This window comes from Aspergillus saccharolyticus, assembly GCF_003184585.1.
Source record: "Aspergillus saccharolyticus JOP 1030-1 unplaced genomic scaffold BP01scaffold_86, whole genome shotgun sequence".
In the NCBI taxonomy this organism is placed as follows: domain Eukaryota; kingdom Fungi; phylum Ascomycota; class Eurotiomycetes; order Eurotiales; family Aspergillaceae; genus Aspergillus; species Aspergillus saccharolyticus.
The window spans coordinates 1,981-25,126 of NW_020290696.1; the positions used below are offsets into that span (position 1 = coordinate 1,981).

General features: G+C 43.4%; 14 protein-coding genes across 14 annotated transcripts in view; 4 read left to right on the forward strand and 10 right to left on the reverse strand.

Annotated features, from left to right (window-relative positions):
- The window catches only part of BP01DRAFT_233230 (uncharacterized protein), a 2,329-nt gene extending 1,980 nt beyond the window's left edge, over positions 1-349 (forward strand). The window contains exons 2-3 of the mRNA XM_025571223.1: positions 1-88; positions 164-349. The exon at positions 1-88 is cut by the window's left edge and continues 25 nt beyond it. Coding sequence (XP_025426058.1) covers positions 1-88; positions 164-262 — 187 coding nt within the window. The 3' untranslated portion in view covers positions 263-349. The remainder of the gene's footprint in view (positions 89-163) is intronic.
- BP01DRAFT_361546 (uncharacterized protein) lies at positions 313-1,290 on the reverse strand. The gene is made up of 2 exons (XM_025576178.1): positions 1,087-1,290; positions 313-1,028 (listed from the first exon to the last, which is right to left on the reverse strand). The coding sequence occupies exon 2, from the start codon at positions 802-804 to the stop codon at positions 436-438; it is 369 nt and encodes a 122-aa protein (XP_025426059.1). The 5' UTR covers positions 805-1,028; positions 1,087-1,290; the 3' UTR covers positions 313-435.
- A 402-nt stretch (positions 1,291-1,692) lies between these two features.
- Positions 1,693-2,203, reverse strand: BP01DRAFT_361547 (uncharacterized protein). Its single transcript, XM_025576179.1, has 3 exons — positions 1,993-2,203; positions 1,898-1,944; positions 1,693-1,852 (listed from the first exon to the last, which is right to left on the reverse strand). The coding sequence occupies exons 1-3, from the start codon at positions 2,177-2,179 to the stop codon at positions 1,766-1,768; spliced, it is 321 nt and encodes a 106-aa protein (XP_025426060.1). The 5' UTR covers positions 2,180-2,203; the 3' UTR covers positions 1,693-1,765.
- Positions 2,204-2,908: 705 nt separating this feature from the next.
- Positions 2,909-3,572, forward strand: BP01DRAFT_361548 (uncharacterized protein). Its single transcript, XM_025576180.1, has 3 exons — positions 2,909-3,160; positions 3,209-3,255; positions 3,302-3,572. Exons 1-3 carry the CDS (start codon positions 2,974-2,976, stop codon positions 3,386-3,388), a joined length of 321 nt encoding a protein of 106 aa, XP_025426061.1. The 5' UTR covers positions 2,909-2,973; the 3' UTR covers positions 3,389-3,572.
- Positions 3,573-5,589: 2,017 nt separating this feature from the next.
- Positions 5,590-6,675, reverse strand: BP01DRAFT_361549 (uncharacterized protein). Its single transcript, XM_025576181.1, has one exon. It carries the CDS (start codon positions 6,449-6,451, stop codon positions 6,014-6,016), a length of 438 nt encoding a protein of 145 aa, XP_025426062.1. The 5' UTR covers positions 6,452-6,675; the 3' UTR covers positions 5,590-6,013.
- Positions 6,676-7,338: 663 nt separating this feature from the next.
- On the reverse strand, positions 7,339-7,972 carry BP01DRAFT_309066 (uncharacterized protein; the record flags this gene model as incomplete). The annotated part of the gene is made up of 2 exons (XM_025572366.1): positions 7,339-7,546; positions 7,599-7,972. The coding sequence occupies 2 exons, from the start codon at positions 7,970-7,972 to the stop codon at positions 7,339-7,341; spliced, it is 582 nt and encodes a 193-aa protein (XP_025426063.1).
- A 1,787-nt stretch (positions 7,973-9,759) lies between these two features.
- Positions 9,760-10,698, reverse strand: BP01DRAFT_233458 (uncharacterized protein). The gene is made up of 2 exons (XM_025571224.1): positions 9,975-10,698; positions 9,760-9,911 (listed from the first exon to the last, which is right to left on the reverse strand). The coding sequence occupies exons 1-2, from the start codon at positions 10,607-10,609 to the stop codon at positions 9,836-9,838; spliced, it is 711 nt and encodes a 236-aa protein (XP_025426064.1). The 5' UTR covers positions 10,610-10,698; the 3' UTR covers positions 9,760-9,835.
- Positions 10,699-13,119: 2,421 nt separating this feature from the next.
- BP01DRAFT_361553 (uncharacterized protein) lies at positions 13,120-16,185 on the reverse strand. The gene is made up of 4 exons (XM_025576182.1): positions 15,967-16,185; positions 15,765-15,856; positions 15,643-15,714; positions 13,120-15,586 (listed from the first exon to the last, which is right to left on the reverse strand). Exons 2-4 carry the CDS (start codon positions 15,801-15,803, stop codon positions 13,277-13,279), a joined length of 2,421 nt encoding a protein of 806 aa, XP_025426065.1. The 5' UTR covers positions 15,804-15,856; positions 15,967-16,185; the 3' UTR covers positions 13,120-13,276.
- On the forward strand, positions 16,046-17,060 carry BP01DRAFT_330595 (uncharacterized protein). Its single transcript, XM_025573016.1, has 3 exons — positions 16,046-16,258; positions 16,317-16,343; positions 16,391-17,060. Exons 2-3 carry the CDS (start codon positions 16,320-16,322, stop codon positions 16,859-16,861), a joined length of 495 nt encoding a protein of 164 aa, XP_025426066.1. The 5' UTR covers positions 16,046-16,258; positions 16,317-16,319; the 3' UTR covers positions 16,862-17,060.
- On the reverse strand, positions 16,877-19,045 carry BP01DRAFT_234482 (patatin-like phospholipase family protein). The gene is made up of 6 exons (XM_025571226.1): positions 18,931-19,045; positions 18,598-18,822; positions 18,216-18,548; positions 18,105-18,162; positions 18,022-18,042; positions 16,877-17,974 (listed from the first exon to the last, which is right to left on the reverse strand). Exons 2-6 carry the CDS (start codon positions 18,803-18,805, stop codon positions 17,071-17,073), a joined length of 1,524 nt encoding a protein of 507 aa, XP_025426067.1. The 5' UTR covers positions 18,806-18,822; positions 18,931-19,045; the 3' UTR covers positions 16,877-17,070.
- On the reverse strand, positions 19,033-20,415 carry BP01DRAFT_233530 (uncharacterized protein). The gene is made up of 2 exons (XM_025571225.1): positions 20,410-20,415; positions 19,033-20,344 (listed from the first exon to the last, which is right to left on the reverse strand). Exon 2 carries the CDS (start codon positions 20,186-20,188, stop codon positions 19,178-19,180), a length of 1,011 nt encoding a protein of 336 aa, XP_025426068.1. The 5' UTR covers positions 20,189-20,344; positions 20,410-20,415; the 3' UTR covers positions 19,033-19,177.
- On the reverse strand, positions 20,244-21,244 carry BP01DRAFT_411658 (uncharacterized protein; the record flags this gene model as incomplete). The annotated part of the gene is made up of 5 exons (XM_025578928.1): positions 21,011-21,244; positions 20,596-20,962; positions 20,410-20,432; positions 20,289-20,344; positions 20,244-20,250 (listed from the first exon to the last, which is right to left on the reverse strand). Exons 1-5 carry the CDS (start codon positions 21,056-21,058, stop codon positions 20,244-20,246), a joined length of 501 nt encoding a protein of 166 aa, XP_025426069.1. The 5' UTR covers positions 21,059-21,244.
- BP01DRAFT_419674 (uncharacterized protein) lies at positions 21,088-22,069 on the forward strand. The gene has a single exon (XM_025579418.1). It carries the CDS (start codon positions 21,342-21,344, stop codon positions 21,981-21,983), a length of 642 nt encoding a protein of 213 aa, XP_025426070.1. The 5' UTR covers positions 21,088-21,341; the 3' UTR covers positions 21,984-22,069.
- Positions 22,070-22,581: 512 nt separating this feature from the next.
- Positions 22,582-23,146, reverse strand: part of BP01DRAFT_361557 (NACHT and WD repeat domain-containing protein) — a 5,403-nt gene continuing 4,838 nt past the window's right edge. Inside the window, exons 4-5 of the mRNA XM_025576183.1 lie at positions 22,724-23,140; positions 22,582-22,656 (exon numbers count right to left, since the gene is read on the reverse strand). Of these exons, the coding sequence (XP_025426071.1) occupies positions 22,825-23,140 (316 nt within the window). The 3' untranslated portion in view covers positions 22,582-22,656; positions 22,724-22,824. The remainder of the gene's footprint in view (positions 22,657-22,723; positions 23,141-23,146) is intronic.

Sequence of the window (23,146 nt, forward strand, 5' to 3'; positions counted from 1 at the left end):
ATATGAAGAGGCAGAAGCCATGCACCGACGAGCATTACAAGGCCGAGAGAAGGTGCTGGGCCTTTCGCATGCAGACACACTCACCAGCGTCAGGAACCTCAATTCCGTTATTAAACAACAAAAAACATATGCAGAGGGCGCTGCGCACTGATAGCAATTCCAGATCTTATATTTTTCTATAAACATGAATCGTCCTTTTTCGCACTGGTTTTCTGTTCGCATAAACTTGGTGTCTTCAGCCAATTACCCTTTCTTGCTTTGAATACACGTACATATTTTCACAGTCAACTATTATTACTTATTTTTCACTCAACATCATACCATGCGTATGTACTCCTTTGGGAAAGAAAAGCTTTTCGTATTATTTTCTGCTGGTAAAATGAAAATTACTAGCCTGACAGACGGCCTCCCGCTAGCGTTCCCGCTTTGGGACCATTAACAAAGAAGAACAGTGTTCGCAGCGGAAGCTGATTTCGCTAGGTTGTGTAGCGCTTTCTGCAACTCTAGATTGTGTTTCTCCAGATCAGCTTGCCTTATATGAGATAGACGTAGGTCTTGCTTGAGTTTTTCTACTTCATCTCTAAAAATAAAGGTAGACTCCTGATCTGCTTCTACAGCCCAGATTTCGCCTCTTTCAAGCGCTTTCTGTAATTGAATATAGGTATTCGTCGAAAGTTCGCTGAGTGATTTTGCGAATAGGTTGTGTTTGACATCTTTATAACGCCATGAATAGCCATCTCTCGGCAAAGGTTGCAATCGTACTTCGGAGGGCAAAATATTCATAGATAGTCTTTTGTCTATCATATCTTAGTTACATCCGAACTGAATTCCATGCCACTCACAAATATGTTGGGAGAGTGCTTCGCGACATTTAGCACGTTCAAGAGCCCGTTTACAGTTCGCGGAGTTGGACATTGTATATATATTCCAGCGTCAAAGAGTGTGTTTGGGCTTCTTTGTCAGAGTGTTGATTGCGATAAGGACAGCACTGAAAAGAAAATCTCTGTTCACGCCAGGTGTTCACGCCAGTGAGTCGCATGCTTCCATTGATTGCAGATAAAATGCACAGTACTTAACCTATTGAAGGCACTGTACATTCTGACTGTACAAGATCCGGGAAACCTCTGTATTAGAGTAGAGGGACTTGAACGGAGGCTGATATATTGAAATAAGATAGTTCAAAATGAACTCTCAGCTGCCGGCCTCTGATGGGACTCAAAATCCCTGTACTACTACAGTCCTTCCGGAAACTGGTGTCATCGCATCCACTCTTTGATTGTTTATGGAGCCCTAACCTGAAACCACGCTAATCTAGTTTTAGAACGGAACAAGAAAATAGCTAGACCATGTATGTAACGCTAATTCCAGTCTTATATACTAGCTGGCGGTATCAATGGCAGTGCCGGGTGAATCATTAATTAAAATGCGTTATTATTTTCGTGACTTTAGTTAGTTAATATCACTCAGCGAAAATTCACACTTGACTTACAGTATTACAGGACACTATTGGTCATTTCCAGAACTGGATAAGAGTTCTATCCAAGTTCAGTCGATTTCCAAGACAGTGAACTGACCAAGCTGGTTAATTCAGCTTATGAACTAATTCTTTAAAGCTGTTTACGGACAAGGCTAGAGTAGTTGCCGCTTTTTGGGTAGATGATATCACTAGTGTAGGTATCATTTAACTAGAAATTATCAGGACTTTTCGATTTATTGCTACCAAAAAAAAAAACATAGCTATAGCTACTATACTAAGATAAATATCTCAACCACCGCCGCCATTGATACCGCCAGTTCCTCCTCCTCCTCCTTCAGAGGCCGCCTCGCAGACGGCCAGGAAGTTAAGTACAAACTCGGCTTGTTAGTCTCTGTTAGTAAAAAACGCAAGTAAACCTACCGATTCAGATTTACAGCACGCTGTATGAGTACTGCAAGCACTGCCCACTAGAATAAGTCAGTACTAACTTACTGCGTATAACTTATCATGCTTACAGGGTGAGCAGCCAACACCTACTGTCAGCTGGGTCCCAAGAATATTGGTTGGGACAAGAAGCGGGCAGCATTTGGCAGTATAGCCGGACGGACAAGAAACTGCTTGCCGCTGATGTACCTCAGCCACTGGACTTCCCACAGCTCCCAGCGCTGTAAATAGTAGAATAAAAGCTTTCGTAGACCACATCTTAATATCGGTTTATCAAATGAGTTGAACTTTTATCAAGACAATTTTGCTTGTCTTAGCTACTTATATAGAAGAACAGTGATCTAGAGCTAATTATAGAAGACGTCATAGTGCGGGGAACAGTAGATCGACTAGGTCTGGACCCGTATACAAAGCTGGACCCGAATATTTCGGCTCGGCCTAATCACCGCCACTCATGGTCCATTTTTCTGGGTAAAATACACGCGATATTCTTTCCTGAAATGCGTTGAAAATAACAAGCCTAAGTGCTTTCGGGTAGATAAAACAGGTCTATACGGGTTGAAACATACACGGTGTAGCATTATTCCGGCTCCGTACCACACTTGGTTTAACGCAGTTTCAAGTCAGGGTTGCTGGAACAATCAAAGAGTGTAGCTGGTGACTCCGGTATCCGGAAGGACTGTATCCGGAAGGACTGTAAACCACGTGTGGTACGGAGCCGGAATAATGCTACACCGTGTATGTTTCAACCCGTATAGACCTGTTTTATCTACCCGAAAGCACTCAAGCTTGTTATTTTCAACGCGTTTCGGGAAAAGAATATCGCGTGTATTTTACCCAGAAAAATGGACCATGAGTGGCGGTGATTAGGCCGAGCCGAAATATTCAGATCCAGCTTTATATACGGGTCCAGACCTTGTCGATCTACTGTTCCCCGCACTATGACGTCTTCTATAATTAGCTCTAGATCACTGTTCTTCTATATAATAAAGCTAAGGCAAGCAACACTTGTCTTGATAAAAGTTCAACTAACCTGATAAACCGATATTAAGATGTGGTCTACGAAAGCTTTTATTCTACTATTTACAGCGCTGGGAGCTGTGGGAAGCCCAGTTGCTGAGGTATATCAGCGGCAAGCAGTTTCTTGTCCGTCCGGCTATACTGCTAAATGCTGCCCGCTTCTTGTCCCAACTAATGCCCTTGGGACCCAGCTGACAGTGGGTGTCGGCTGCTCACCCTGTAAGCTAGATGTATTCCGTGTATTGAGCTATTACTGACTTATTTTAGTAAGCACTACATGCAGTACGTATACATCGTGCTGTAAGACTGAATCAGTATGTTTACTCGCCTTTCGAAACTAACAGAGACTAACAAGCTGAGTTTGTGGTAAAATTTCTTACTATCTGTGAGGGGTCTTCTACCGGGGGTAGTGGATCTGCTGGAAATCCTGGTGGGTCAGTAGGCTGAGTTCGTCTGCCGTAGGTGATTTTGTTGAGCCCGAAGGAAAAGTAGTAATGTAATTGTTGGTATACTGTATTATCTGCAGAGATTGAACGCTGCTTTAAAAAACTGTCCCGTCGATACTAATATGAACTATCAACAGAAATGAATTAAGAGATACCTGGAATGGAAGTCAACTGCTGACTGACATTATGGAGGAGAAATACTTGGCTAGGAACTTACTGAAGATGGAGAGCTCTTTATAATAGGCTCAGCACTGCAGCTATGCTGTCGCTTTGTAAGAGAATATTATTTCATAGAAGTTGTATTATTTAAACCTATAAAATTATTATTGGATTGTACTGAAGAACCTCGTAATCACTGTTATCATCAACTCGCGGATTACCACGGATCCTAGAGATGACATAACTATTTATCAAGACAGGAATGAAGACGATGCAAGAAGACAAAGAGGCCCTCGCGCCTAATGCAGCTTGAGCCATGGGCGAACCACAAGTAGATATACTGGGTAAGTTTCTGGTATTAATAGGACCACTGCCACAAGTTCTATATTGTTGGTTCACATAGGCATAGGTCTATTCAAAGATAAAGTAGACAGACTGGCTGTAAGTTATCTCTTTAATTCCGATAAGCTTCGACAGACCAAAAGACAAGAGTCTGGCCGGCAAACGATACTAGAAGCGACTAGAACATCGTGACCTACAAGGTTACCAAAGGCTAGCATAGGACTAGATCACTGTAGACCTACCGATGCAGTTTCACGGCACGCAGTATGGGTACCGCAAGTACTAACCACTAAGTAAAGTTAGTGCTAATAGCTAGACTGTAGATATATATACAGACCGTACAGCTAACACCAATAAATTGTTGGGCCCTAAGGATATCCGTTGGGATCAGAAGAAGACAGCATTTTACAGCTTGGCCAGACGGACAAGATATTGCCTGTCGATAGGTGAACTCAGCTACTGGACTGGCGAGAGCCCCGATAGCTGGATATAGAACAATTATCTGCAGACCATATTATAGGAAGTTAAAAGCTGATAAGTGTTTGAACTCATCTTTATCACTGATTTTCATTTGAAAAAAAAAAAGATGATGGTCTAGAAACATACAAACGTCACTAATGCGGGGAAGTTGGGAAAACCGTGTCTCGGCTCGTATTTCTTTTGAGTATTAAAAAGAAGATACTAATAGATTATAAGCTAGTATATAAGACTGGAATTAGCGTTACATACATGGTCTAGCTATTTTCTTGTTCCGTTCTAAAACTAGATTAGCGTGGTTTCAGGTTAGGGCTCCATAAACAATCAAAGAGTGGATGCGATGACACCAGTTTCCGGAAGGACTGTATACGTACCCTAACTATCTATAATCTTTTACCTTTCAACCCGACCGCTTTGACTAAATCAATTCCCCAACATTAGAATACGATTTTTTTTTATTATAACTGAACTGCCTGTTCGACTATCACAGCCAGAGTTCATTTTATTATAAGTACTGACGGTTATCTCTTATCAGCTTAATTAGAATAGTTTCTACTACCGAAAGAGGAAGCCAGAGGAGCTAGACTGACTAATGGTCAGATTGAGCCACTCTAAGAGGGGCTGTAGAATAAAAAAATTAGATAAAAAAAAACTAATACAGGCCTCGGTAAGGCTTCAAATCTATCAGAAAAATAACAGTTGACAGTAAGAAGATATAACTAGAGATAGCTATAGTAGTTACCTCTATATCACCTAGAGTCAGGGGTCAGCGTATGAATCATCATCATAATTATCGACTGTAATCTGGCATAGGCATGGCAGTTGTGCAAAGCACTGTACTGTGATAATTTGCAGACCCAGCAAGAAATTCGATTCTCTGCTGCTGGAAACAGGTTGCAAGAGGAGTCATGTATCTCATGTAATGAGTAAAATAAGAGATCTATTCCAAGTTTAAATTCTACATATATTACAGTAAACAAACGTGTATATATACAGCATGTTCGACGTATCCAGGTACCTGTCTCAGCACTCTCGAACAATCATTAAGGATCACTTTCAAACCGCCATGAACATTGACACTTCAGCTGACCTTGGTCATTCGCCACGATAGAATCTAATACTTGTCATCAATGGTATCCGAGGTCTAAGAAAACCACCCACCAAGAGGGACAGAGATCTCGTACGCCTCTACATCGTACGACGACAGAACACAAGTGTTTGTCAAGAATCTAGAAATCGGATTGTATGCATACAGATAACCAGGATTATTGCTGCATAAATACACATGAGCGAACTGTCAAGATAGACTGTAACAGCGGGTGCAGTCACCGAGCCGGCTACCTGAGGGCCTCAATATCGCACTCAGCCAACGACCACGTCGACGTTAGATACCATGCGTGCGTAGAGCTGTAGCAAGATCCCTCCAAGCTTTCGTTGCCATAAAAGCTACTTAACTAAGATCGCAGCTGTCCAGATATCCTTAACAAGTCACGGAAACCACCGCTGGTACCAGAAAAGTCAAGACCTTGACGGAGCCAGACATACGTTAAGTAGAGCTGAAATCAGCCACCTACCCATCAGAAAATCCGAGGTGTATCTAACCAAGCAAAATAATATTCTTAAAATGCCTCTGCAGATACTACAAGCATTAGAAGGGCTTATAGCCCTGTTTTGTCTTTCGACCCCGCGTAGCGGAAGGTTTGCGACAACATATCCATCTATTAATTGTCCGGGTGGACTGCTTACCAGTATAACCCAAGCACAAACAAGAAGGGCTTAGCTTTTGTAGCCTGTGGCCCTGAAAATAATTGACGTGATCCTCCCGGTGGGGCGAAATGCTCACGTGGTAAGAAGGAGTAGGATTAGTGGTAGTACTCAAAGCAACTGAGACAGTAGTCGCTTGCAGTTTCCCTCCGAAGGTGGCAGCGCTGATCAAGGGTATTATATTGGTTAGCAAGCCAGCAGAGGTCGCAAGTTGGGCCTCGATATTTGTGTCACTTCCGTGGAGAAAAGCAGCAAGAACATTGGTCGCAAGCAGGGCATCAACAAGGAAAACAAGCAGACTGATAATTAATACTTGAGCCATAGAGAAGTGTATAGCATCTATAAAAATAAACAGTCTGTTGTCTTTTCTGTGAAGATCTGGGTCTTCCTTGTTTTCTGCTTCCTTGTTTAAGAATTCTTTGTATCACTTCCTATCATTTACTGTAAAGGGCAGAGTAAGAATAATTCACAATACCAAAAACAAGGGTAAATACGGGATTGCACAGGCAAAGGCAATCCTTAGAAAAGTTGGGAGTTAAGGGAAATGGAGCAATACTGGAGCTTGCATAGGAGCAGATGATGCGTACATATTTATATTGCTGCCTTCCTTTACTACCTTCCCATACGATATGATATGTCTGACATCATTGGCCCACACGGGTCAGAGCGCGGAGAATGTAAATCAGAAACTGACATTGAACGGCCGCATGACACATGTAGTTCATTGATAGAAGGCTTTGGTTTCTAATGATAGTATAGTTTCTGATAAGTCTAGGATACTTTTAATATCTCATTATTGACTTTTACTTGATATCTAATAACCTAAAAATAAGATCTATGTATTCTCGAACGGCTTGCTCCCTTTACCAAGTATAAAGTATTGTGAATTAGATGAGAGTCTCTCTAAACAGTAACAGAATTAGTAATACCAGTGATCAGAAGAACAAGTGTGCACAATTTGCGTATGTTTGATGCAGAGTAAAGCAACCAAAATAATAGTCTAGCTCGTGGAAATAGCGGTAAGAAAGTGTAAGAGAGTGCAAATTGATGGTATTCAGATAAACAAGGTCCTTTGTAAAATTGATTTCGAGGTATGTTTGACTTTCGAAACTCGATCGCTCTTGCTTTTCAGAAGTAGGAAGTGATTCACAAAAACAGATCACAGTGTAATTTAGTTAGCTGCACAATTCCCATTACTGGGGCCTTGGATCACTTTTCCATCTCTGTATTGAAGACTCTCTGAAGTCGAGCTAGTAGAACGTTATTGTAGGTGATAAACAAAGCCCCGGAGAAAATCGCAAAAAATCCTGTTATAGCGGCAGTCACAGTAGCTATTACTGACCATGTCTTGGCTTGTGCTGTATAAACATTTATCAACGTATTAAAAAAGCCAGTTGCCGAATTAATCAAGATGGGCCTGTTAGCAAACGTCAGCTATTTCTCTTACTAACCAGAGAAAGTAGCTATACAGGAATATCTTGCGCGCAGTCCACACATAATTGTGCTGATTACGGTAGTATAGCCAACATGCTCCAGAAAGGCCTATGAAGCAGCATATTGAAGCAATACTGAGGAGAGAGACATTCTGAACAGCATGGTATGCTGTTCGTCCAATCGCATTGCCATCGGCTGTCGTTTTGAATGATGCAGATGTTCGTAGTGATGTGAAAGTACCTGGGAAAACCAAATACCCAGCTAGAAGAATCCAACAGAATGCAGCAGCTAGAATACTATCTAAAAGGGGTATATTCTCCATATCAATCAACATCTGCACATATCTAACAGGGGATTCTGACTCTTTTCTATAGTTTTTCTCTGATTTATACCAGTCTTGAGGAATCATAGACTGTAGAGAAAGTCGCTTCAGACATATTTTCCAGCTCATGATATGACCGAGATATTGATAACAATTGATGTATTCTTTGTATTAAATAAAGAAGAGTCTTGCGTTCGCAATTTTTGGGTTTTCTGGGTATTTAAATATGTACTAATTTCAAAGTTTGTCATCTACACCGGGCGCAGGAAGGAGACACGACGTCAAGATATATCGAGAAGTAGTTGATTGTTGTAAGAGAATCCCTAAGAGGATCCTGAGAAAGAAGGCCCCCGTACGGGGGACCGTACAGTCACCGACGCAGTCAGGTGACAAAGTTTCATATTGATATTTTGTCAATGGCTTATAGAGATAGCCCTTAAATTGCTTCCTGGGCTGATAATCAACTAACAGAGATTGAAGAAAAAGGGTAAAATGCTATTCCTGTCAGCTGGAATAGAATATATGATACAAGACAGAGAGTCTTTTCGCTGCTGAATATGAACAAGAAGAGTTAACTGCTTCGTAGCTTGAATATTGTATTGCTACTTCCAAGGAAAAAGAAGGACAGATTTATTGAATCCTAAATACATAAACTAGCCTATACTTTTGTTTATCGTCACTCAATCGACTATTTGATTTTAAAGCAATAACATAGATAGCTTAGGCATGGCTTCTCAAGGATTGGAGCCTTTCCTTTCTTGCCTTGAAAAGCTCGGTCTTTGAGTGGGGTAATTCATTCTCTGGAAGCCATATTTGCATTTGATAGTTGTTTGTAGTCCCGTATCGCTTAGTTTTGATTGTTGTTGCGCCGAGACGATGAGCTTTATCAAGCTCATTTTCCCTTATCCAAATACAGATCATATAATCTGTTCTTCCATTTCCGATGTTCATATCATTGATAAACCATCGCCGCCTGGATGACAACCCAAGGATGTTGGAAGAATTACCTTCCGTGGAGTGCAGGCTGGTTTTGTTCTTCAAAGCAGAATTGCCTGAGTAGGTTCGAAGCTCTTTTTGATGTAGATTCCTGAATTTTAGACGTAGAGGCTCTGGCTCTGCCCATAGTCGCCACGATGTAGGCATTTTGAATCAGAATACCAATCTTATTTCTCTGTATGGGACTTTCAGTAACTGACTTGGAACAGTTATAATCAGTCAAAAACACACCTCTTCTGCAGGTTCGAAGCCTTGACCAGCAGGAGATGCATAATACAGGTACCCATACTTATATAAGAAAAAGCACTTACTGGTTAAGCTAGAGTACATATCTGTAACACAGTGTGCATTCGAGCAAATAGAACTTGCTCAAATTATAAACCACATTTCCCGTCATCTTATACTACTTATTACAAACAGCCTTGTCATCTAAATTCTGATATAACAATAAGTCAAAATGCCTGCAATAATACTCAAATCGGATCAAAGCACAATAAACACATCCCTTGTTATATTGAGCTCAGTCAGCTATGTATCTATATATTCTGAACATGGTATATCTGGCCGGCCTTTCTTTCATTGATATTGGCACTTTTTTATGTTTATTGACAACTTTATGCTTTTTTCTAGGTATTAGAATACCCAAGAGTCGCTTTCTACTCTGTGAAAACTCCGTACAGACTTCACGGAGCCAGGGATATTATATAAAGAATTCCAGATTCTCCTTGTCAACCTCGAAGATTGTGGTTCTTTGGCTGGGATTTATTGTTATTTTTTATATCATAATTAAGCAGGCAGAATGACTACAGGAATTATACAGGATAATAGAATATTAGTAGCCAATAGTTAGAAAAGTATGTGATAAATAGCGTCATTGTGAGTTCTCAAGAACCTAAAATTGCATGATGGTATAGCTTACATCTAAGATAATGAAACCCGAAACTATCATATACTCTATGTAAACAAAGAGCTGGAGTATATTTTATCATAGCTGACATTCAAGCTGCAATTGAACATTACAGTAGTGTTTCTCACGGCAAAGTTAGTGTTTGCTTGTCCAAAAAATACGAGATATCAAGAGGGATCTACTTACTCCCACCATTGAGATGCCTGGAGATCCTCATATATCGAAGATTTATCTTCGCCTATACCTCCCATAAGGCTGAATATAGCGCATTCACTGATTCCAATTCCACCCATTGCCCACATCATTTGCGCACGACGGATGTCCCAAAAGAAGACTTCTGTAGACTTTTTTGCAGACATCATTACTGAAACTAACCTGGCAATCGCCGGTCGCCGATACAGTCTGTTTTTTGATCTGACTGATTTTCTGACCCATAGCAGACCTAAAATGCCCCTTCCCAATTGTAAATGGTTCGAAGTTGCAGATGTGGCAGCCGATAAACTGAACTTTGATCCCCAGGTCAAAGCGTCTTTTGCTGACGGTGCCTTGGTCGCACATAAAATATCTGTCAAAGAAGTAGTTTTTCCCAGATCGCTGCTTGTGGAGGTAGGGCTTGCAGTCGGGCTAGGACTGGCTGGATTGTAGATAAAGTAGCAACTGACTCGATGGTGCGTACTTGGGGAGCGGCAAAAACACACTCCAAGATATGTGGTCTCTGCCTCTCTGATAGTACTGATGTCATATTGACTGCACCGCAAGCACAATAGCTTTGAACACCAGTGGGAATGATTCCCGCACTTGCCGGTATTGTTATACCTCATAAATTAATGAAGCATTAACAATATTGTGTGGTACATACGACGTTATGCTGCATGTGGGGGTAGACACTGCGTTTGAGGGAGATAAAACTTTTGCCTCGGACTAGAGAGAGCTGGATGGATTCATGGAGGAAACCAAATTTATGTAGCATATCACAATAGTAAGAAACAGTGTGAAAGCCATGGTATATAAAAGCCGGGTTCTGAGTACTTTCAAGGTGTACCTAAGTGACTAGTTTGAATAATAAATATATATATACGGTTCTCTATGTCGAGCGAAGAAATTCATTCATGATTTCTGAACAGAGACTCTTATTGAAAGATTGATAACTTACTATGAATCACACATCGCAGATCTTTTCTGGTACTGTCACATTCCCCATGATAACCGGAAGCTTAATCACCTACGATACCTCGTTTATTTCGAAAGTCGAGCCTACCCAACCGCAGGCATACACGTTGACAAGCGTCGCAAGTGAAAGACCTAATCTTAGTCGGATATTGGTTTTGTGTCTAGGACTAGGCCTTCTAGTTACAATGCAGGTCACGTCATAGCTGACTTTGGTCTGGGATATCCTACTTATAGTATTTTAAACACCTGGCGGCTAAGCTAAAAACAGGAATTAGGGAGGGTGAAACCACTGCATCTCCGTAACATACGTCAGCAAGATTTGAGCAGACAACTCACATGCAAAACGGCTCTCTTAGAATGGAGGATCTCACATATGGTCGAGGAACATGCTTCCAGTCAAAAATTGATTATAAAGCCAGTCAATTTGAGCTAGTATTTGGACTTTGATGTCGGAAGCGACTTAGGGTATAACGGCTAGGTTGATGCTATCTCACAAAAAACTAGATGTATCATTTGAGAGTACCGTACTGTACTTGATATAGAAGTTACTTCCATTTGTTTTGCCTGCCATTTTCTCCTGTAAGATAGGCTTGTTATCCCTCGTTATTCACGCAGTGCTGTGCTCCTATAACCTATAACTTACATGCAGTGTGAAAACTTATCTAGAATGTACTAAATCACCCACTCTACTAAAAGTGGTCTGAGAGCTAGTTTCGAGACTTGCAAGTATACAACAGTTGTAAAAGGTACAGTACTCAAACTGTGTCGCTAGGTTTTATAATTATGGTTCTCTGGAAATCTCCTGAGAATGGTCTTCGCGATATTTTCGGGGATGCTTTTCTTTTCCTATTGGCCTTCTAATACGTCTTAGGACACTCTGAAATCTACTTAGCCATAGGATTCCCTCAAATGTTTCCCGAGACCACGTGTTTGGATTCTAGGCGGCTTTATCAATCAAATAATAAATCTCTTTGTTCACATTCCGTCAAGATTTATCCCAAGGCGAGGGTACAGCCAGTAGAAGTCACTTCTTAATTGAAAGGGTAGTCTATGGGCTTACAGAGAATGCAGAAGTGGTGTAACTGAAAAGGTTGATGGCAATATAGGACTATACTCGTGTTGACACCCACCAAAATATTAGGAGAGCATAGATGAAACCATGCATTCATTGCCAGCTACCTCCTTCTAAAACATGTTTTCACTCATTTGCACTCAAATGAGCATAATTGTCGTTTTGTTTGTAGTGCAAAGTGAAATAGGCAAGGCTTGATATTTATGCATCACCACAATATCAAATATAGGCCTCCACCCCCACTTGTAGCATCAAGTGTCCCGTTACCGCAGTGAACAACACTGAATTCTTCAATTTCAAGGTGCCTTACACCGTCAGACCAGACTGCACCTCCCTGTGCAGACCGCTGTAGACAAAACAACCACTGAGACGTTTGAATCTCATATATATCTCCTTCGACCTGAAGAATGGCTGGTGACAAAGACGGCTCCTGATCGAAAATAAGTTTTCGAGTTTGTAAAGTGGGTTGAATCAGCTAACCTGGAGTATATCACGAAAAAGAGACACCAAGTAAAATATGTCCAGCGAGTAATCCTCTTTGATCATCCATGGAATGCATTTGTCAAGCACACCTACCGAATCGCACAGCGTGCAGATATTGTCAACAACTCCTGTTATATCAGGCACCGGATGAGAACAAGTGATTATTGACATATTTGCAAACAACTTGTTGTTAATCGTGCCAAAATACGAGACTTGAGATTTTATAAGTTATGTAATGAAGTAGAGGAGTCTTATTGACCAATTGCTTATATGTATTATACGACTCAGCTATAAGCTTTCGTAGTACAAAGGAATATTTTGATCCTCTTCTTGCTGGTCGAGTAAGATAGAAGAACAAATACAGTTTTTTAATTCCTGCAAAGTGTGCTCCCGTAATATAACTTTGATAAAACTAATCTATGTTATCATAACCTAAGGGTCTGCGACTTGAGCATACTTAGGACGAGTAGCTGCCAATACGGAGTTTAATGACGAGCATCTCAAAATCGATGTCTTATCAAACAGACGGCAAATTTGTGCCTCCCCTGGATCGGTGTTATTCGAGTAAAAGAAGAGGTTTATTTCCAAGCTCAGATTAAAACATTTTGCGTATTGACAAAGTAGTATTCAATATATACAATGTCTGCATAGTCCTGAGTCTACTCTGCGCACTTCAGGAATACCAGAACAAAGGCTTCCCTTTTGACCCAGTCTCAAATAGAGGAATGGGGCAGTTCTGTGTCAGCATAAGTTGCTAAGTCGTTTATGATTCAGGGATGGGAAATTTTTGCAAGATTCCAACGTAAAAGTCGGATGACAGCTGCTGTTGTGTGATGGATTCGTAGCTTAGATCTTCGATGCGGTATAGGCCTCCAGGGTCTTTCATGTAGAGAAGGTCTTGGCAGAGGCTTTTGTCGGCGGAACGAAGAATTTGTGATCGGAAATCAGTGTATATCTCACCCAAAATTTTGCATTCACGCACTGACAAATCTCTGTAACTGGTGGCATTCAGTCGTCGATGCCAGCGGGGGGGCCCAATACTGACAAAACGTGGAAGAAGACACAGGATATTTGGATCATGATTCCCAACATAGTCAACCAAGTGACTCCAGTAGCTTGCTTTTTTTCTCCCTTTCAATGCCTCCATTACCTCGTCGCGGCTTACTGGGACGGACGATGGCTTTCCTTCGAGTATCAGGTCCACAACACTCTCTAGATTGCCAGAATGTTCCTTTCTCAACTGCTGTAACTTCCAAGTACTGAGACGAAGCCCTATAGCAGATAATGTTTGATTCCTTTGATGCAGTCGATATGCATCAAAGGTACCCCAAGGGGTCTCCGGAAGATTAGTGTCCTTGTGTATGAGTTGTCCCCGGATCTGCCGCATACACTCTTTCAACGATATAAGAACGTCCGGAGAACCGATATTAATAGCGAGCTGCACCAGTTCACTCGCGCGCGTAATGCCCATGGGCATGTGGTCCTTTTCAGTTGTACGTGTTGCCACATCGCGGATCCTATCCCAGAGTCTGGATTCATACCCATGGCGAAACCCAAAGTTCGTCCAAAATGTCTCAACAGACATTGTGGTGTCTTCCTCAGTTGTAGGCAACGTCCCGAATATTCCCGCTCGAAGTAATCCATTGGTGCTCTGCGCTGCTTTAAAATCGTGCAGAACCTCGCGGGCAAGATCGAGACGATAGCCAGGGGGCACCGACTCTTTGACGTTCGCCCAGCTCACTCGCCGGCGGGTGATCCAGATTAACCCAGATGTATCGCACACTGATTCGATTACCTGACTTTGAAAATCCCACTCCGCATTCGTTCGTCCTTGCTGCTGTAAGATCTGGGTAATGTGCATCCTGATCTGCGCACATAGGGTACAGGTATCATGCTCGTTGGCAAGCACACTTTCTCGGCACAGATAATGAATTATCTTGCCATACATTTGCTGTATTTCAACAAGGGAGCAATCTTCGTCTTCTCCACTCATCAACAAGAGACGTTGTGGGCACTGTTGGAGCTCCTTAAGATCGGTTAATCTACCGATCCATGTGTCCGATGCAGTGTTGACCGCAGTGAGCTTGCGTGCAAAATATTCCAAAGTGGCTGCTCCGGCTGCTTGGTCACTAGTCGTGAGTTCTTTTAGCAAGCGTTGGACAAAGCGCCCATCATAACTCGCCCACGAGCATTGGAACCGGGAAGACGGACAGATCGTTTCTATCGACTGACAGTCGAGACCCGCTTTCTCTAGGTCCAAAGCAAAGTCTTCTAGATTTCTTGCCAACGTAGCCGACGTAGGAGGGCTAGAAACAGAATGATCAAGAGAAAATATGTCACTCAAAGTAGTAGGATTGAGGACGAAACTGTGTGGTGACAATGACGCATAGGGAGGTGTAGAGACGCGGGACTCATCGCCAAATGGTGTTCTATGTCTTTCTTGAGTCTCACGACAATTCAGTATTGAATTTGGCTCGGCCATCAAGTCCTTCCAAATATCAATTTCGGGAGACACTTGCGGCTGTGTGTAGAAATCCATTGCAGCGTTTGACTGAGGCACAAATAGAGCATCATCAGTTGTTGCAGGTGAGTCACGAACCGTCTTATGGGTTGTCGAATTTTCAATGTTGGGAACCATAGCCAATAGAGTTTCCAAACTCTCCCCATACTGATCCCCAAATCCGTGAAGAGGGGGAGACATATCATCACCTGGCATATGATCTGGCAGAAGTTCTGTCGCAAAGATTGCCGCAAGGTCTTCCTCAGAAATCACAACATCCATTAGGCCTGTTTCAAGAGGACTGGGCTGTATATTTCCCGCTTGGACCGAAGAATCGACAAGGTCAACTGCTGTTTCGTGGATAATACATTCGTTCGAAGTGACGGGTGACTGCGATAGAGAGATTCTAGTAATTTGATATTCCGGGGTCGCATGGTAGAATGCCTGCTGATCATCATGGGTGGGCTGTAGTAGGCTTGCAATGTACCGTACAATCTGCCGCAGTGGTGTTGGACTTTGCTTGCCAGACTCTGATTGCTGTGGCACAGGACAGACCACCTTGATCAACTCAAGCTTCCGATCACGAGCGTCTCAGTACAACATCAATTGCGGGAACTTGTGGCTCTTACCAAAGCTTTCGTCACATTTTCTCGTGTCCCTTTGCTCTCTTGTAGTTCATCCAGAGCACGGCTCAGTGCCCTCTGGCAAACATTAGTACTAAGACACAAGCATTACAGCAGCATAGACTGACCGTTTTGTCCTCAATGCTCTGCTTGAGTTCGGCTTGCATCGTAGAAGAGTATGGACGGCGTGACCTACATCTCAGCGGGCGAAACACGACCCCTAATATTTTGCTTCTGAGATTAGCCCAACAATGGTCTTGATAGGAACAAAAGCTCAATGGTCGAGACAAAGAATCAAATGGACAGGGGCCGCTGACTAGGGGCACACACCAAGTCACATAGCACATGAATCATCCCGGTCAAGTAAGTCCCAACAGCCCGGTTCATCACATCCATCGCTCTTGCCTCTGGGCTTCATCCCCACTTTTTACGGCAGGTAGAACATGCCTCTCAAACTTGCGATAGTGCTCTAAAGAAACACTAGATTCGGAGTGGTCCAGATTTAGTAACCAATCTTTTGCCGAGATGCTGGGAAAGGCAAAAATCGGGGGCAAGGAAAGAAAGATTGATAGGAAGCGGAGGAGGGGCAACTTGGTTGGGTATATATCACACAATATCTACCGTGAGCAGACCAGAGCTTTCATGAATTGTAAACGCAATTTACATTATCTATGATTTAGGACATGGATTCAAGGAGACACGAAATGGTAAGGTGCCATATACGTTTTATGTCGTCACGTTAACAGTGAACTAGTTGTCAAGCATAAGTTGTGCAGCAAAGCCCCAGATACAAGATGCCAACAATGCACATCTTACAGAGCAACTGTATGCTTATTGGGCGGAAAGCCAGCATCTTCGCAATCGTGTTCACCTCCTCCAGGCCCAGCTCGAAAGCAGCCACGGGCAATTGGTGAAATGCCATCAAAGCTATTCAATGAAATGTCACGAGTACGGGCAAGTAGTTTCTGAGCTGGCACAGCTGCGAGAGCAATTCAAGCGGCTCAACGAGATGTTATCTGGTGGACGGCACAATTTGCAAGGTCCTGTCCCGGTCTTCCTGCAACTCGAAGCCAGGCATAGATCGGTACAGCAAGCTGAGATTAAGATAAGCCAACGAGCAACAGCCCTGAAAGTGGCTTGCCAGGGTTTGCAAAACGAATTGTCCGAAATAATGGCTAGCGTCTCGGGAAATAGTACAGGGACCTCGGATTTACATACCAATTGAAGCCTTTTCGATCAAGGGCCTAGGAGGATTGGGCGTCAGGGAAATCAGGCTTCTCGATGTAGGGGATAGGACATCAAGAATTTCCCCATACTAATATCATTAGATGTTATATTGAAGTTTAAAAATGGTGATTTTTACTAAGGTCACATTTTACATAACTCAAGTTATCAAGTCATGGAACACGAAAGTTTGCGTCCTGGTGCTAATGACTAAATAAACCGGACTCGCTTCTTGTAGCTAGACCGTTGCGAGCCTGGCGCAGCTTTCCTATGAATTCGCAAATCACATGCTCTACATTCGCTGCGCGCGGGAAACTTTGCCAACCTCGAACATCCAATCAGATCAAGACCCAGACGTTGGACAATGTGGCGCAAAGACAAGGGCGAACCGCCAAAATGTCGCACTTGATTTTCACCGAGATCAAGAGAAAGGACAATAGTACTATCTAAACTGTTAAGTATAAATCTAATCGGCACACAATATCTGGCACAGCTGGTACAGATCGCGTCATTGAATGGCGAGGCGTCGAGCTGTGATTTGCCAAGAAGATATGCGGAGGCCTCTGGATGCAATCGGCCGAAAGTTTCTATCCACTGTTTACCCCGCAGTCGGCATCTAATGACCCCATGGCAATGATAACGCCCATCCACTAATTGAGGTGGCGAAGATAGCTCAAAGAACAGACAGGCAATCAGTAGAGAGGATAACACGTTCGGTACATGAACTTTCGCTGAATCATCTGCCAGTCTTTGCATCCATTCTACTTGAGTAACCGCGTTCAGCAGAGGCTCTCGATTGGGAAATGTCACATTCAATCGGTAGTAATTGCGCCTGTCCAATTGATCTAATTGGCCGAGTAGATCATCCCACGCCTGTTCTGCGTCCATCGATGCTAAAAAGGAGTCGTAGAGGCGAAAGGCAAACCCGCGTGGTCGTGAGCGGCGCAGCTGACCCGCAGTCTTACCCGTGCCAAGCGACACCAATGTGCCAGGAACTGGGCTAGTTGTCCACATGAGCTGCGTCTCAGCCCGGCAAATCAAGGCCGGATTGTTGTGCTTGAGTCCTCCGTCCTCGCAAATCCCGACTCCCGGAATGGAGATGGGCGGGAAAAATCTGGCTTTGATTAGCTGTACCTAGTCATGGCTGAATGAGAGACTTACATTGGCGCAGCACTGGTCGCCCTTGCGCTGTGGTCAAAAGTCAAATTCTGCAAGAGATGGATGCTGGAGGGATCTAGACTTACCATTGCCATAATCGCGGCTCAGATTTCCTGTCTGGCGCCTCATAGACATGATAATGGCCTCCCGACGATTTATTAGCAATGAGCTCTTATTCACCCACATCGTCAACTTACCGCTCTCAAGGGAGTTCTCCGTCACACGTCGATAATTAGTCAGCAACATCGGGCGCTCCGCTACAGTGGTCACAGCTAGTTTGATTCCCGAAACTGGCTGCGCGTCAAACAAGCAGTTGTCGCTCCCGAACTCTTCCCGCAAAAGCTCATTCCAGAAATCCGCGTCATACCAACCATCTAACCACCAACAACGAATGGACCGTATGAGCTTGCTCCATATGGTCCGAGGAGGAGGATGGTTCGCGAAGAACTGAACCATAAGATTGTTTAATTTCTCCTCACACTCACTCACGGGTCGTCGTTGATAAAATACTTTCAGTACGACAAGACCGCCTAATCACACTAGTCAGCTAGTAAGAGCTAGGGATACTCGGATATTTACCAGCACTCGTTCCGAAAGCAACATCAAACAGGTCTTGCACAGGGCATGCAGAGCCCAGAATGTCCTGCATTTTAGCTAAAAAACGCAGCGGTATGATCCCCCGTACACCTCCTCCGTCAATGGTTAACGCTCGAACAGACGCGGTGGGAGGCATGATTCTAACCAGGCTGTGTCCAGGTGTCTGACAGAGAACACAGTGGCTAATCATAAATTCATACTCTGCTCCTTGGACGGGACAGCCATACCATGCCGCACAAATATCACAAAATGCATGTCCGCATGGCAGTACATGCTGCGGTGGACGCATCAGACACGCCAAACAGGTGTGGCTGCTCTCTAGGTCCTGCAAAAGCTCCTTCCTATTTGCCAAGTTCGCTCGATGAATTCGACGCGGAGGGCCTTGTCCATAGAGAAGTTTTTTATGAAATCGTGAAAGTTGATATTCAATTGCCTGACAGCTTGCAGAAATCTCTGCTGAGATCAGAGCCTCCTGACATGCCCTGCGATATAAAGTATCGAACACTGCTGCCGGACTGAAGTCTACTGAGTTTAGTCTTGTCTCAGGTGCTCAGCACTTCCTTCACTTACTGTGCGACCCAGGAGGATAAGCATCGACTAAAAGTGCAGACGCAATGATAGCTGCTTGAGCTTCGGTAGTCCACCCTCTTTTCTTCGTGAGAACTAGAAAGTTGCGTAGATGATAGCTATGAGACTGACTTATTTCAGGTCTGCCCTTGTCAATCCGAATAAAATCTAGAGGAACCTGTGGTGCCTGACTGGTATGGTGTAGAGATAACTCAAAGAAAGTGGCCATGTGCGTTGTAGAAAAAAGGTAGCAATCTTGTCGTCTATCTCGGCGACTAAAATCGGTCAATTTAAATAAATCATCTTTCAAGGAACAATGTTGTGAAACATTTGATAGCGGTTTTCCCGATAGGCGATGAAAAACAGGTGTCGCAAAAACCTCACTAATATTGCGGTCTTGCATCAAGGAGAAGAGAAAATCACTTTCATCCAGGAGCTCATGGGTTATACTCCCAGTTTCTGGTTCCAAGACAATCAAAATACGTGGACGGTAGTCTAAACTCGACGCATTGCGGCCCACCAATGCCCACCTTGTCAGCAACGCTCGTACAGCGTCAAGGCCACCAATGTCATCAGCAAAGATACAGATCACATCTGTGAATAAGAAGATGGTCCGATTTAGAAGGATATCAAAGCCTCTATAGCGACCGACAATGTGTGGTGAAAATTGTATATTCTCACAATTATCAAAGTCACATCTCACATTTCGAAGCTCGAGATTCAAATCAAAATGAGAGAAGAGCATTGGATGCTCAGCGAATGTAGTTCGGCTATCTACATCTAATTGAAGGTATGGTTGTCTGGACAAGATTGTATTATCAGGAAACAAGGCACGCAGGGCAGTATCTTTGTGTTTATTGCCTAGAAAAACTATCATTGACGGTAATTGAGTCTGGGGAGAAGCAAGCTGTTGTGAGATGTGGTGTAAGCGTCTTGTGTTGTGAATATACAATCCTTCCGCCTGCTCTGCCAGATGTAGCCATTTAGAGCTCTGGCGATTAGTCATCTTGATCTAAAGAGCGTAATGGACCTGATCCTGACTCCTACCATCGCGTCTGCTTTTATATGCTGTGGTGGTGGTTATTAGCATGCGGTTGCTTGCTTACAGATTCGACCATGCCTGATCAGCAACATCCAACAGCACTAGCTCAACTTTTCCGATCTATACAAATTGTCATATTAATGAGTATACAGAACTTAGCGATTAATACTAGTTGTGCCTTTTACCACAAACAGAGATTGAATATTGGCTGACAGGATTCAGCTTTAGCTACTTCGCTCATATTAGGTAAAATCAGAATCGAACATTTCTAGAATATGCAGTATTTCACACTGGAACTTGCTGCAGCTTCATTCGGGGACAAAACATCAGGGTAGACACGTTGATCAAGAGTTCTTATTTCTCAAACGGACCTTGCTCAGTTCGCTGTGCATTTAGATGATTGTTCTGATAATGTATGTCGGACATAACCGAAAGTTTATCGAAGAGGTCTCGGGTGCTATTGAGAAGAATTCTTTTGACCTCTACGGCATTTTCCAGGTGCGTTATCCGTGCCCGTAAAGTCTCACAATCTCTCTCCAGAGCCCTGAGTTTGGCTTTGTCGCCCTCTCTGTCAAAGCTTGTTGACACTGGACCCCGATCCATAGACGATGTCATTTGCGTTACGTGTTGACAGAGTTGCTGTATAGCCTGCGTGGCCAGTCTGAACTCGTGGACTGAATTGGGAATCGGTGGTGAAGTGGTTACATCTTTCAAGCAGCCACAAAGATCGCATGCACCCTATTGTCTTTAGAAACTCTGGGAACTGCTTGATATGAATTGACTTACATCAGTAGTAGTAGACATTGACGTGTCGAACTCCGTCTCGGTATCCATTGTACGCTTTGTGACCCAGGGAATAAGGATGGACGAAGGCAATACTTTCACGCAGAAACGCTGTCGTTGGCATCTATTTATACGGTGGCCTCTAGACTACTTTACAATGAACTGTTGATCTATATGAATCAACACCACCTAACTTCAGTACAGCGCAATCTTACAGTCTTGCTACAGTCAATATAAGCATATTTCAAGAACGCTTTCCCGGTTGATCATGCAGCAGTCCCTGCTAGAAGTCAAGATCTAAGCCAATCTAGCCAGGCTACCTCTTCGAGGAACAATGAAGTCTTCCCAGAACTCTAGAAACTGCAGCCCTTCTCTTTATTCTCGCCCTTCAAGATCCCCCTCTCCGAGCCGTCCCTGTACACCAAGTTCGTTTGAATGTTTCTTGACACTGCAAGGAGGTCGAAGCTCTGCGGTAGATGTGCTGCCGTCTAATCTTCAACAAACAAAAATCAAACGTCTGACGGAGACTGAGGAATATCAGAGAGCTATTTTTGATGCCTCTTACCTGAAGGCTGAGAATGAATGGCTTCGTCAATCACGAAAATCGGCTGTAGAACTGCATGAAGGCGCTGTACTTCCAGTGACCGAATCGCTTGCTCTAAGTGCAAACAGCATTCACAGTTCTCTTGCCCATTTTCACATTGGATTTGCAGCGGTAGAACAGTTGATTCAAATGTATAAAAACCCGGCAGCTGCCGATGTTGAAACCACACTGCAAGAGTTGATTCCTGCGTTCGAGGAATGTCGAAGAGGGTTGGACGGTATCAGGGCTGCCTTGATAGCCTTAGAGAATGGAGGCCAAAAATACTCGCATCATATTCAGAAGTCTAACAAACACTATGCAGGGTTCTTCGGTATAAGCTACGATGAGCTGAACACAACGGTATCCGGTGCAAGAGCCCGGAGGACTCAATGACAAGTGACCTTAGTTTTCATTGATAAAAAGTCCCCGCAGAAGGAAAAAGTGACTTGCTTAACTAATACACCTATTCAATTAACTTGATTCACTCTATGAGTTGAAGAGATTTGTGGCGAGAGTCATAGTTCAAGACAAGACTGTAGTAATTGAGATTCAGGTGCACATCTGAGGAACTTATGCTGTAAGATGTAAAGCAATCCTTTAATTTCCTTTCTTTCGTCTGAGATGGACATTTACCTCAAGTAAAGCTGATGCAGGCTTTCCACTACGTAGATCGCATAAAAAGCCCTTCAATATAGTACTGTGTTCTATCTTAGAGGAATTGGTTCGGCAATTAAACCCAAAACCTTCATATCATCGGTGTATGCCTGAACATTATGGAGTAGGCAATTTCCGATCATTGCTACCCAAAAGTATGAATACGGTAGGCTGCGCTTAAAGGTATGCTCCTTACCTAACTTAATAGTGCCCGTCCAGTGCAAGCGAATGGAGTCGAGGGATACAGTTCTTCCGGATACCGGTGTCACCACCTACACTCTTCGATTGTTTCAGCAACCCCAAGATGAAACAACGCTAAACCTAACTCGGAAGCCGGCTGGAACAACAATGCTCCGCAAGGTTACAGTATACTGTGATGACATGTACTATGTACGGTAATTTATGGAAACATCTAGACTTGTTTAAGTGCCAAACTGGCCTTTGATACAAATAATCTAGAAATCACGGGACGGTCGTACCAAATAATAGTATAAAGTTGTTGCACATCCCAGCCCTTCTTTTATAAAGAGATTAGAAAATAAGACACTGGAGGAAAGTACTGTACGAAGATATCCTTTGGTTAAAAATCACATCGTAGGATTGGAACGCGCCCATTTGCTAATCCGAGGGCAAGTGTGGTATCCTTAATAGCACAACACCGAAGAGAACGATAGTCAGTAGGAAGCCACAGGACCCTTTCATTTTGAAGAAAGACCCAGGAATCTGCAATAGATATAGAATAATTGTTAGTGGATTGGTTTACCACCGATTCGACCGTGCCGGAGTGGCCGGTCAGCGTGCGCTGCTCGACGCCTGTGGCCGTGTCCCAGAGCTTGATGGTCTCGTCAGCCGAGCCCGACCCCAGCGTGCGGCCGTCCGGTGAGAAGGCCACTGAGCTGACC

What these genes read in the sequence shown, in the direction of transcription:
- BP01DRAFT_361546 (XM_025576178.1), bottom strand. Translation starts at nt 804, where the DNA reads ATGATAGACAAAAGACTATCTATGAATATTTTGCCCTCCGAAGTACGA.
- BP01DRAFT_361547 (XM_025576179.1), bottom strand. Translation starts at nt 2,179, where the DNA reads ATGTGGTCTACGAAAGCTTTTATTCTACTATTTACAGCGCTGGGAGCT. An exon ending in AGGTGTTGGCTGCTCACCCT is followed by an intron (nt 1,945 to 1,992) that starts GTAAGCATGATA and finishes GACTTATTCTAG; the next exon opens with TGGGCAGTGCTTGCAGTACT. An exon ending in CGTGCTGTAAATCTGAATCG is followed by an intron (nt 1,853 to 1,897) that starts GTAGGTTTACTT and finishes TAACAAGCCGAG; the next exon opens with TTTGTACTTAACTTCCTGGC.
- BP01DRAFT_361548 (XM_025576180.1), top strand. Translation starts at nt 2,974, where the DNA reads ATGTGGTCTACGAAAGCTTTTATTCTACTATTTACAGCGCTGGGAGCT. An exon ending in GGGTGTCGGCTGCTCACCCT is followed by an intron (nt 3,161 to 3,208) that starts GTAAGCTAGATG and finishes GACTTATTTTAG; the next exon opens with TAAGCACTACATGCAGTACG. An exon ending in CGTGCTGTAAGACTGAATCA is followed by an intron (nt 3,256 to 3,301) that starts GTATGTTTACTC and finishes TAACAAGCTGAG; the next exon opens with TTTGTGGTAAAATTTCTTAC.
- BP01DRAFT_361549 (XM_025576181.1), bottom strand. Translation starts at nt 6,451, where the DNA reads ATGGCTCAAGTATTAATTATCAGTCTGCTTGTTTTCCTTGTTGATGCC.
- BP01DRAFT_233458 (XM_025571224.1), bottom strand. Translation starts at nt 10,609, where the DNA reads ATGAGGTATAACAATACCGGCAAGTGCGGGAATCATTCCCACTGGTGT. An exon ending in CAGGCATCTCAATGGTGGGA is followed by an intron (nt 9,912 to 9,974) that starts GTAAGTAGATCC and finishes CTTTGCCGTGAG; the next exon opens with AAACACTACTGTAATGTTCA.
- BP01DRAFT_361553 (XM_025576182.1), bottom strand. Translation starts at nt 15,803, where the DNA reads ATGCAAGCCGAACTCAAGCAGAGCATTGAGGACAAAACG. An exon ending in AGAGCATTGAGGACAAAACG is followed by an intron (nt 15,715 to 15,764) that starts GTCAGTCTATGC and finishes AATGTTTGCCAG; the next exon opens with AGGGCACTGAGCCGTGCTCT. An exon ending in AAAATGTGACGAAAGCTTTG is followed by an intron (nt 15,587 to 15,642) that starts GTAAGAGCCACA and finishes CGTGATCGGAAG; the next exon opens with CTTGAGTTGATCAAGGTGGT.
- BP01DRAFT_330595 (XM_025573016.1), top strand. Translation starts at nt 16,320, where the DNA reads ATGGATTCAAGGAGACACGAAATG. An exon ending in ATTCAAGGAGACACGAAATG is followed by an intron (nt 16,344 to 16,390) that starts GTAAGGTGCCAT and finishes ACAGTGAACTAG; the next exon opens with TTGTCAAGCATAAGTTGTGC.
- BP01DRAFT_234482 (XM_025571226.1), bottom strand. Translation starts at nt 18,805, where the DNA reads ATGATTAGCCACTGTGTTCTCTGTCAGACACCTGGACACAGCCTGGTT. An exon ending in GAGCCGCGATTATGGCAATG is followed by an intron (nt 18,043 to 18,104) that starts GTAAGTCTAGAT and finishes CCACAGCGCAAG; the next exon opens with GGCGACCAGTGCTGCGCCAA. An exon ending in GCGACCAGTGCTGCGCCAAT is followed by an intron (nt 17,975 to 18,021) that starts GTAAGTCTCTCA and finishes AATCAAAGCCAG; the next exon opens with ATTTTTCCCGCCCATCTCCA.
- BP01DRAFT_233530 (XM_025571225.1), bottom strand. Translation starts at nt 20,188, where the DNA reads ATGACTAATCGCCAGAGCTCTAAATGGCTACATCTGGCAGAGCAGGCG.
- BP01DRAFT_419674 (XM_025579418.1), top strand. Translation starts at nt 21,342, where the DNA reads ATGAAGTCTTCCCAGAACTCTAGAAACTGCAGCCCTTCTCTTTATTCT.